Source organism: Corvus kubaryi, unplaced genomic scaffold (assembly GCF_017639235.1).
Source record: "Corvus kubaryi isolate FWS band 111438036 unplaced genomic scaffold, C.kubaryi_AGA036_p1.0 62607, whole genome shotgun sequence".
NCBI classification, from domain to species: Eukaryota; Metazoa; Chordata; class Aves; order Passeriformes; family Corvidae; genus Corvus; species Corvus kubaryi.
Genome location: NW_024581462.1, coordinates 1 through 11,841, shown reverse-complemented (window position 1 = coordinate 11,841; position 11,841 = coordinate 1). Strand labels below are relative to the sequence as shown.

Here is an 11,841-nt window from a genome sequence, read left to right as displayed (position 1 = left end):
GTGTAGGTGGCAGGATGAGGGATGTGGATTCTTTCCCTCTCCACGGGAAAGCTCTGGAATGCTGGGCCCATCTCTGGGCTCCTCAGTGCAAGAAATACATGGATTTACTGGGATAAATCCAGCACAGGGCCTCAGGGACGATTAAGGAATTGGGGAGCCTGATGTTTCAGAAGGTTCTGGACTTTCCATCCAATAAAATACTTAAAACTCACGGACGTGTCTGAGCTACCCCTTTAGCTGATCCTATCAGGGAGTTGGGATTAAAGCATCTCCATGATTTTCTTCCAAGACCATCCATTCAGTGATTCCATTGATATTTTGTGGATTGTTTTTTCAAGCTGGATTTTTCTCAGCACATACCGAATCCTCCTGAAATATTCCATTTTCTTTTTGTGTGTGTGTTTCACAGGTGTTTGAAGAAAGAAGAGCCCTGCTCGGAAAATGGGTAAATTTTTCTCTTTAAATCTCTATTTGCTGCAGACAGATTTTGGAAGTGATCGGGAGTTTATCTCACGGGAATGCCAAACTTCTCCTCTTTGGAAAAAGGGATTCACTTCCCTGATGTGAAAGTGAGCTGTGACTGCTCTGCTTTTGAGGAGAGCAAAGGCGTAAATTCCCTCAGTGCCCACGTTCCGTAAGTTTTGAAGCTGGGAAATCATATTCCAAGGTTGGAATGAGCTGAAATGAGATGAAAAACCCTGGGAAATGTCTGTGGAGTCCTCAAAGGAGATGTTGGATGTTCAGATGTTGCCCTGGCCTGCTGGAGGCTCTTTGAAATCTGTAATAAATGAGATTTTATCTACCAAGTGCACACATAGATCGGTTTGGGTTGGAACTGGTGCTTATTCTTTATGCTTCGTAAGTCACTCATGAAATTATTTTTCCATATGAACTGGTCTTTACAGGCAAATATTTTGATTTTAAGGATTATTTGTCCGTATAGGAAACAGGCTTTCCATCATTTGCTGTGTTTTGATGATAAGGAATTTCAGGGACACCAAGGAAATGAAATAATTGAGCGATTGTTGCTCAAAAAAACCAGCTTTTAATGGGTCAGGCAGCAAGTGGAAAACATAAAACCCATCTCTTGGAAACTGCTGGATGTATAAAAATGCCAAAATCTGGGAAAAGCTTTCCTCCAAACACTCTCCCAAGTGCTGAATCATCTCCGGAAGGTCACATTTCCGCCCCTTCCCGTGACTCTGGATCAGCAGCTCTCAGAAGGCTCCTTCAGAGCTAATTCTCCTCGTGCTCCTGCCATCCAGCATTCCAAGGAAAGAAAGCACAAAAGCTGCTCTTAACACCCTTCCAAGCCTGGGGTTGTGGAGAGCCTGGAGCACTCCGAGAGCGAGAGGAACCACACGGAGAAATCCCAGTGCTCCTGGCAGGATTTTCCATGTTGGTTCCCATGACCTTCTCCGAGCGCTCTCAGGAAATATGGACTAAATGGAGCAGCTGGAGGATGGATTCCATGGCTGGGATCACGTCCAGGGTGGTTGTAAAGGATTTATTCTGAACCTGGAAGGCTGAAGCCTGTCCTAACTGCTGTTAAGCATTTTCAGTAACGTCCAGACGATGGAATGGAAAACGAATCCTCATTTAATGGTTGGACTCGATGATCTGAGAGCTTTTCCCAGCCTTAGTGATCCCATGATTCCATCTGCAGGTGATGCCAGGAATGGAGGGGTTTCCTGAACGTTGGGGGTTAGAAATCAGGATGGAAAGGTCTGCAGTCAGATAAGGACGAGGGAAAAACGCTGCAGGAAAGACTGACACACAAAAACTTCATATCTGAGAGAACCCAAGGATGCAGCGGCTCTGCAGGAAAAATTCCTGGGAATGAGGGGGGATCACAAACTGCACGTAAGCTGACAGTGACTTACAATAAAGGGAAATATCCCAAAGGCAGCGTCATTCCCGGTCCTGCTCCCCGCCTTTTGGGAAAGCTGGGAACGAGTCAGACGTGAGAGCAGACTCAGGTCCAGAAAACATGGAAACAATCCCTGTGCCGTAGGGAAGATGGAGAAGAGGCGTAAAAACACCTTCTACCGAAACACAAAAGGTGTTGGAAAGAGGAAGGGAACGATCTGATCCCTGTGGAGAGGGCAGGAGATCCAGGGCTTGAGTTGCAATTATGGAGACACGATTTAGACACGAGCAAAATCCAGTGCTGGAGATAATTCCCTGCTGGAATCGCTTGCCTGGGGATTAGGGGTGGAATCCGGAGCCTTTTGAGGTTGGACGAGCAGCGCCAGGAATGGTTTGGGGAGAGCAGATCCTGCCTTGTGGCAGGAGATGAACCAGATCGGCATCCCCCAACTTCTTGCATGGAAGGAACATCCTGGAAAAGCAGAAACAGGAAATGCCTCGTGCGGCCCTGCCACAGCAGTTTTCCTTTATTTGGTTTTCCAGACAAAGATTAGATTAAACTTGGGATGCTCATCGTTTATTTAATTCTTCCTGATTTTATTTGCGTGCATCCAGGGACTGCGGTTTTACATTTTCATTTCGTTATTTTTTCCCACTGGTGCCACAGGGCATCTTTGATGTCTCCCAGGGTGTTGAGAAACAAGGAATGAGGTGACCTGAAGGGATTTAATTTCAGTTTCTGCGCACCTGAAAGTTTCTCACCTGACAGGAGGGGGCAGCCAGGTGGGATTTGGGCTTTGCTTCCAAGGAATAAAGGACAGGACAAGGGGAAACGGCCTCAAGATGAGCCAGGGGAGGTTCAGGCTGGACATCAGGAGGAATTTCCCCATGGAAAGGGTGCTCAGGCCTTGGCAGGGGCTGCCCAGGGAGGTTTGGAATCCCCATCCCTGGAGGTGTCCAAGGAAGGGCTGGAGGTGGCGCTCAGAGCTCTGGGCTGGGGACAAGGTGGGGGCCGGCCACAGGTTGGACTCGATGACCTCGGAGGTCTTTTCCAACCTCAGTGATTCTGGGATTCTCTGATTTAAGCTCTCATTTTTCCTTCTGTCACCTCTCTGTGTGGGAACTGAGCCCTCCCAGGTGAGGGACACGCTTCCAGGATGGTGCCCATGGACCACATTTGTGGGGCACAATAACACTGCCCCTAAATTTGCTGATAATAATTGCTCTTCCCGTGGCAGGCTTGTCCCCGGCCTAGCTTTCACTTTTACCTCCGCATTAAACAAGCAAACCCGACATTTTACAGGGGAATCGCAGAAAAACTTGGCTTGGAAGGGACCTTAAAGCTCATCTCATTCCAACCCCTCGCCACGGGCTGGGACACCTCCCGCTATCCCAGGTTGCTCCAAGCCTTGTCCAGCCTGGCCTTTATCCAGGAGCTGATCCCATGGCAGGTGACAGGGCAATGGTTCATTCTTGTGACCAGGCCACCTTCCCTTCCTGGAATCTCCTCTTGGAAATGGGGCTCGGAGCACCCTGGGATGGTGGAAGGTGTCCCTGCCCATGGCACGGGGTGGAATGGGATGAGCTTTAAGGTCCTTCCAACCCAATCTTTCCATGATTCTCCTGTAAAGAGTCAGATTTCTTTGTGTAACTGCAGAGGGAAAAGTGAAACCAAACAGATCCTGGGGGAGAGTTCCTAATCACTGACAAGGAGGTGCTTGGCAGCAGAGAAGTTTGGGATTTGGTTGGGTGGATTAAGGTGTTTTACAGATATCGGGTGCCTCGTCTGCTTCTCACCTTCTCACCCAGCTCCTGGGCCTCCAGCAAATCCTTTCAGCAGGACTGGGAGAGGGTGGCTGGGGAAGGGAGGGGGAAATTGTTTCTCGGCTGGAGAACGCATTCCTACTTTTGCCGAGCACAGGGATCCCAACCTGGGAGCTCAGATCCACATGCTGGGCTGGAGATGAGGGATGTGTCCCCCTCCAGTCAGAACCAGTCAAACCAGCAGTGAGTGTCCTGCAGCAGAGGGGCCTCTCTGGGCTCTCTCTCGGTGTCAGGCTGCGTTATTTGTGTGTGTGCACTCATGGATGAACCGCAAAGCGATCCAGGGCAGGGCCCGAGCGCTGTGCCCGGTGTCACACAATCCCTGCGGAGACTTTGTTTGCCAGGGCTTCGGGGAAGGCCCAGACAGAGGGGAAAAGCCGTGGGGAGAGAGGAGGCGAAGCCAGGGGAATCCGGTCCGACTGGTTGGGCTGCTGTAATCGCATCCAAGGGGAGGATCTGTGGAGGAAGCGGCCAAATGTGGGATGGGGACACGCTTGTTAACGCTGGAAAAGAGACAACCTGTGCCAGCTTAACTCCTTGGCTGCTGCTGGGTGCAGTGGGGAAGGGGCTGGGTGTTCCCAGTGCTCCCGGTGCTGTGGCACTGGTTTAAATGAAGTTTAAACGGAGGCTGGGGATGCTGGAAGGAATTCCCTCATTGGAAAACCCATGGCGGGGTGGAGAGGGTTAAAAAGGAGCAACTCTTGTGTCTGCTGGAAAGTGAGGCTGGATTTGTTTTGACTAGTTCACTTAATCTCTTGATGTGGAAGAGACTAAGCCAGTTACTCCCTTGTCTCCGGAGCTCGCTCGGGAGAAATTTATCTGTGCAAGTTGGTGGTTGGGGATTGCTTTAACGAGCAGAGGATGTGGCCGGGATCATCAACGGGGAACGCGTGCAGCAGAAGTTTTCCCCCTTCGTGTGACAGGGAAAACCTTTCACTTCAAGCCGAGGGTGAGAAGGGGACAGGCAGAACCTCCTCTGTCCCCCTCTGGTCCATCTTTGTCTGAGTTTATTCTCAGGGAACGTTTCTAAGCCCTAAATCCCCAAGTCCTACTTCAGTTTTCCCTTAATACCCTGCTAAGCATCATTAGAAGTGACAGTTATATGAAGAACAGGGATCAAAAAAAGGGAATATTCCTTAATTCACTGTGTCTGAACAGAGAGGGACATCTGGGAGCTTTTTCTGTTTGGCTTTTCGTCTCTCCAGGATCTCAGGAATGCCAATTCCACACTTTCTTCATTCCAACCTTCTTGAAGGTCTTGCAGAGGTGTCTGTGAGGAGAAGAGCCATTTTCTTCCTGGAGTTTATTCTCCAGCACTGGAATTCATCCAAGGGAAAATAAATCAATAAGGAAAGAGCTCTTCAAAATGATCAGGAGAGAAAATGCTTCTCAATTCCCTTGAATTGCACAGTGAATTTTGAACTATTATTCTGCCAGTCCTCCATTTGGGCATGGACGTGGGGTGGGGAGGAAAGACAAGGAAAAAAAATCCTGAATTTTTAGTCTGAAAGGGAAAAGAAAAGACACTGGGCATTAAACTATTTATTTAATAGTTAACCCATGATAATAAAAACATCACTGGAGGAACATTTTTTTTCTTACTATTTTTATAGTAAATATTTATATTTATATTTTGGTTTTGGTTTTAATTTTGTTTTTGTTTTTATTTTTATTTTTTATTTTTATTTTTATTTTTATATTTTAATTTTAATTTTAATTTATTTTTATTTTTATTTTTATTTTTTATTTTTATTTATATTTTTATATTTATATTTTTATTTTATTTTAATATTTTTATTCAATTTTTGGAGGTCACGTTTAACGAAGGACTTAGATGTCCCTGAGGTTAAATGCAGACAACAATGTGCACAGATCTGACGTGCAGAGAGCGAGCTGGGAGCTGTGGAAAGGTGGCTCCAGGCAACAGTGTGAGCAAACAGAGCGCGTGGTTGGGGATGGCCAGCCCTGAGAAGGAAACAAACTGGGAAAAGCAGCATTCCCCAAGGAGGGGAATTCCCCAAAGCGCTCAGTTTTCCCTTTGAAAAGAAGGTGAGTTTGGGTCAAGGTTGCTCTTGCTGTGCTGAGGAGGAGTTTCATGGAATTCCAGAGGTTGGGTTGGAAGGGATCTTAAGTCTCATCCCGTTCCACCCCCTGCCATGGGCAGGGACACCTTCCACCATCCCAGGCTGCTCCAAGCCCCGTCCAACCTGGCCTGGGACATTCCAGGGATCCAGGGGCAGCCACAGCTTCTCTGGGAATTCTACTCCAGGGCCTCCCCACCCTCATAGGGAAGGATTTCTCCCCAATATCCCACCTAAATCTTTCCTCTTTCAGTTTAAAACCCTTCCCCTTGTCCTGTCACTGCAAACTCTTGTACGGGATGAAGCAAAACCCATCATCCCCCTCAGGAAATCCCTCTCCAACCATCCCACCCTGCTGCCTGCCGTTCCCACTGGCAATTCCTGCTGCTCCTGCCTGCAGCCACCGCGATCCCGGGGCTTTTCCCTCGCTCCTGGCAGCTGGGCTGCAGGTTTGGAGCCAGCGGGCAGCGACTGTGGGATGAGGCCGTTCTCCTGGCAGGAGATGGCTGCTGACAGGGCCCTTGCCATCGCCAATGTCCCCACGAGTGAAAGCCCAGCCAGCGCCGCCGTCACTCCCACCCTGTTGACTCAGCTCTGCGCCGACGCCGCGGTGGCAAAGCCATCCCCGGTTACCTGAGCGCTCGGTTCCTCCCACACGGATTCAATCCTCCTCTCTAGGTTACCTGCCAGAAGCATGGAAAAGCTGTGGAAAACCTTTGTGACTCTGCTGCTGCCGCCACCGCCGCAGATTTTTCCCCTCACGAGCTCGTTTGGTTTCCCTCTGCTCCGCTGCTCAAAGCGGGGATTTCTCCCCTGTGCAGTGGGATTGTGAGGAAAAATACTTTACAACTTGTGCGGCACGCCGAGGTCGCGGCGGCGGGGGAAAGTGTCAGGAGGGAGAAGGAAGCAGCAGTGAGCTCCTCTTTGGGGCCTGCTCCTGTAACCACGCAGCTGAGCCTCCTCCTTTCCGTGAGGGAAGCCACCTCTCGGAGCTGGTCCCAGCAGCAAAGAGCATGAGTGAGTCCTGGCCTAGGCCATCCTGGATGCTCTGAGGATCAGGAATCCTTACGTGGCTCCAGAGTTTCTTTTCACGTAGCCTCTCCATTTGTTCCCAGCGCTCTGCTCCCTCCGAATGAGTCACCAGAAGCTGCTGCTTGTGCACTTTCCCTCGCCTCATTTTATTTTAAGAAGCTGAATCTCCGGTTTTTCTGCACCTGAAACTCCATTTTTTTTTTTTTTTTTTCCAGTTTGACAAGTGGACAGATGGCCAGAGGAGGAGGATCCTGGTGGACCTGCTGGAACGCTGCTCCCTGTCCCAGCAGAAATTCTGTGCCAAGCAGCTCCAGGCCCGAGTCCCCACCGAGGCCATCGATTTTACCACGAGGCTCCCTCGAGTCCTGTCCTTGTACATCTTTTCCTTCCTGGATCCACGGAGCCTCTGTCGATGTGCACAGGTGAAAAAGCCAACACCTGCCCGGGGTTCAGAAAACCAGGTTAAAGTCCTTTAAAAAAAAACAAAAAGGGAAAACATTGATTTTTGGTGAAGACAAAAGATCTTCTATGCCAAAGGCTCGCTCCTCAGATCCTAAATTAAGCCAGATTGGCCAAGATTCACAGAAGTGAGGAGTAATTTTAGATGCTCCGTTCTAAAGCGTTTTAAATGTGGCATTTTCAAGAGTGATTATTCCCAGAAAGGAAGCCTGGTACTTCCTGGAAATCACATTCCTCTAAAACACCTTGCACCGTGACCAGAGCCCTTAATTCTTTGAGAAATTCTGGCTTGTGCTTTTGCAAAGAACAACACTTGATCCTTCAAGGAAAACAGATCCTTTAAAATGCCTGAGGATCAAGTGTTGGATGTGGAGAAGCAGAAAATTACAGATGTGCTTTGCAGCACAGTGGTTAAGACTCCAAAAATCTGTTTGCATGCCATAAAATGCTGTGAGATGCTGCCTGCAGCAGTTTTAAATTAATAAGTTCAGCTATCAGTGACATTATTGCTGCACTAACGTAATATTCCATGTAATTTAAGAATATATCATAATCTCGGCTTGGCTAAGCCTTGCTTTAGTAACTTTCTCCAGCATTTCATGAGGATGCGACTCAAACTATCCATGCTCGGGCAGGAAGAAAAGAGGTTAGAAAATTACTTAGAATCACAGAAGGGCCCCACACCAGGAAGGCCTTGAAAGGTTTAAATGGTTTGATCAAAGGTTCAAGAGGAGCATTAACAGTGCAGAAGAATTGTTTACGCACATGTGGGAATTACCTCCCCAGCCCAGAAATCCGTAGCCGAAATCTTGGATGCTTTAAACCCCAAGGTTTCCAACTGGCTGGGAATTCACAGGTGAGCTGGCACTGGAAGTACCTGTCGGAGCTGGATCAGCTGTGGATGCTGAAGTGCCTGCGTTTCGGGTGGTTCATCAACTTCTGCCCGACCCCCTTCGAGCAGGGCGTCTGGAAAAAGCACTACATCGAGATGGTGAGGGAGCTGCGCGTCACCAGGCCCAAGGTACGGATCCGCCGCCTCCACGGGCGTCTGTGCCCAGGGGCAAATCTGGGGTCGGGTCTGGCTCTCAGCCCCCCCGCCTCTTTATCTTTTTGGGATCCTCCTGCCCTGAATTCAAAGCTCAGCCCTTTAAATTAAAGCCAAGTCCCCCACAGACTCTCTGTAGCTGACAGAGAGAAGCTGATCCATCTCAACAGCAGCTCGGCTCGCTTGAATATGGATTGTAGGACCTGGGTGATGAAAAGCACTGCCAAGGTGCCTCTTTCTGTCCGCTCACCATAATGGAGCCTGCAGAGACCAATTTTGAGTTAATTCCCAATTATTTTAACCCTAAATTTAAACCAACCTAATTTTCATCATAGGCTCAAACTTGTTTCCTTGCTCTAATCTCTTATCAGACTCCTTCCAAGGACGAGTTCATAGTTATCGATGTGCAACCAGTAAAAAGCAACATCCCAGAGAGGAAACTTTCTGTGGCAGGACGTGGGACAACCAGGGGGAAAAAGGAGCTCCCTCCTTGGCGTTCATCCGACAGGCATCCCACGGACACCATCCGGTACAACTACCTGGACAACTACGACCCCATCGAGCAGGCCAGGCAGGCGTAAGAGCTTCACCTCTTTTCCTTTCCCTGTGGCACAAGGTTTTCCATGTCCTCCTCAGGCTCACTCTGCCCATCCAGCTGCCTGGTTGCAAAGCCAGTTTCCCGCTCTTTTGGCCTTTTTTGGATCGGTTTTGGTCCAGTTGTAGCTGCAGCTGGCGCTGCTTTGTGTCCTTTCAGCGCCACTTGTCAGGCCGGAACTCCTGGGGGATGTTAGAGAGCTGGAATGGGAGGGATTAGGACAAGGGGTTGTTGGAGAGTTTTTAAATAAAGCTGCCAGGCTGGGAGGAATGTGTGGGTTTTGCACGGCACAGGAAGAATGAATTAATTGTGATGGAATATAATTCTATCACTGGGAGGATCTCCTGGCTGAGAGGAGGCCGGGATGATCGAATTGCAGGGCAGGTGTACGAGGATGTCGGAGCATGGAAGTGATGAATGGTATTTGTGTCTGCACTGCCTGGATCCGTCACTTCCTGGGCTCCCAGGATTATCCACTGGCTAAAGAAAGGCATTTCCCTCCCAAAGCAGAGTTTTGCACATGGATCTGTGTTAGAACTGCCCCATGTTTTCTTTCATCACCTCTGGCACCGGAGATTTTCCCAATCTTAGATCCAAGGTGAATTTTCTGTGCATTGACAAGCTCAGGAGGGGTGTGGGAGTGACCTGCGGGAAGAGTTCCCCCTTTTCTTGTGTGAATCCCTGGAAATGCCACCTCTGACACTTCCCAGGGGTCACCTCAGCCCAGCTGATGTGGAAAGGGTGACGCTGTCATTAATCCAAGCCTGGCAAACAGGTCATGGATCCTCTTGACCATTCCCTGGTCCCTGTGGGAATCCACGGACTCACCACTCCGAACGTGCCGGGAGCAGGAGATTCCTCTCCGCCGTGCCAACAAAAATCCTCGGGAACCAACAGAGCCACAACGAAAGCACCTGGGCTGTGTTTAAGTCAATATCCAGCAGAGCCAAGCTTATCCCTGTGCCCGGGAACAATCAGCTCAGGAATTACCCCAGCCAGGGATTGTTTGGCCAAGCGCTCTCAGAGCTCTTTCCCAACGTGAGTAACCCTGCCGGACCCAGCGCTCCTCCGGGCTGTTCCCCAGAGCTCCCAAGCGCCTGAGCAAAAAGCCTTTTATGAATCACGTTTTAATCCGCGTCCCCTGGTCCTTGGATGTTGCACTACATCAAAGAGCTTCCCAGTTTCCACCTCACCCTCTTTCTGTGGGATGTTTTTCCCAACTCTAACACCACTTTTGGGTTGAGTTCTTGGAGGCTTTTCGCTGAATATTTTCACCGAATGCCTCCTCGTTGCAAATGAACGTCCTGATGTTATTTTCCAGCCGCGCTCAATGGTTTTGTACGGCAGCTCTTGAAGGTTTCTGTGAGGTTTAGGATTCTCTTGTGCCGTTTCTGTGAGGTTTAGGATTCTCCTGTGCCATGAAAAAGTGGGACAAGCCTCGGCTGAAAGGTTTAGAAGTCGCCTGTCCCAGCGCTGAGCTGTGGATGCAGCTGAGAACCAGGTGGAAACAATCCCCCTGAAATAAGGAAACAATAATAAATACCCTCCCCGTTTGCCTCTCCTGAGTGAGATCCCAGCCTCTCTCTATTTGTGGAGAACTTTTTAATGCCGAGCGTTCCTGCAAATCTGCCATTTATCCACAATTACAGAGGATTATTGCGAGGAGGGAGAGGAATTCTGTGAGATTTGCTTGTTTATCGAGGATCTGCCTTTAATATCACTTAAGCTGGAGGTAATTGCTGGTGCTCAGGCACATCTGTGGTGATTATTCAGCAGCGCAGGTGCCACGTTTCAGGTGCTGATCCAGCCTCCCACTCCCACAATGATGTTCTGGTGCTTCTTTTCCAAGGACACTTTGCTGTCCCTTCCCAAAAATCCTCCCACTGAGGCTCTGGGTTGTGCTCTCCACCCTTTACTTCCAGACAGCTGCCAAGGGATGGGGAATTCAGCTCTTCAGTTGGATCCCTGGAGCAGGGAGACACCACCTCGAGCGTCCCTCAGGCTTTGGTGGGGGTGGCAGGAAAACATCACCATGGTCCCGGTGTCCCTCTGGGACACCAAGCCATGGTTTGGAGACTCCCAGGAATGCTGTGCAGGATCCACCTCCACGCAGGCAGACCCTGCCTGACCAGGGCTCAGCTTGGAAGGCAGAACAGAATCCCAAGATAAAAATCTCCGACCCCGCCGGCGCTGTCAGGTGCAGTTCTCCTTTGGATGAGCCGCATTCCTGGAGCTCAAGGGCAAAACAACCGCCCCTCATGTAAAATGGATGTCAGGAGGAGTGAAATCGGTGTAAAACGAGATCCTGGAACAATAGAAGCGATTTCCCAGGGTTTGCCAAAGGGAATCTGGGAGAGGAAATGGGTTTTGCTGCAGCCGGAGTGCACGTGGGAAGGAACGGCGATGAGGGTTTCCTCCAGGACGTGAACGTGTGGGAGAGAACGTGGCAGAACTCGCAGAAACTCAAAGGGGTGGTGGAGAGAAAAGGACTGGGGAGAGATTCTTCAAGCCCAGCACCTCGACTGGAAATCCCTGACCCCACAAACCATTTTTTCCCATTTGAGTGCTGAGGAAAACCGGAGCTGGGGAGAATTCCTCATGAATAAACAGGATCACATTAAAGGAATACCTGACGCCACCATCAAAGCAACGCGTGAGACGAGTCGCTGGCTGCTACCTTGAATCCAAATCAATCTGCCTAATCCCAGGTTGAATTTTGCGGCATTTAAGAGGTAATCCACAAAAAACAAGTTTTTCCTAACTCCTGGGCAGGTTAAAATCTCCTCGGAGCTTGACCTTGCTCTGCAGTCGTTTTCTGATCCAAAGGGAGAGGAGGACTTTGCTGCTCATCGTATCAGGGTGAAATTTTGACATTTAAACGGCAGAGTTCATGGAATTCCAGAGCCGTCTGGGTGGAGAGAGACATTAAAGATCAT

The 11,841-nt window shown here is 49.5% G+C and overlaps 1 protein-coding gene across 1 annotated transcript; it reads left to right on the top strand.

Moving 5' to 3' along the window:
• Positions 1-400: 400 nt before the first annotated feature.
• LOC121672497 (F-box only protein 16-like) lies at positions 401-11,516 on the top strand (the record flags this gene model as incomplete). Its single annotated transcript, XM_042045161.1, has 4 exons — positions 401-445; positions 7,022-7,228; positions 8,122-8,286; positions 8,682-11,516. Coding segments are annotated over 4 exons (627 nt in total), but the record flags the coding sequence as incomplete, so codon positions are not given.
• Between the last annotated feature and the right edge of the window lie 325 nt (positions 11,517-11,841).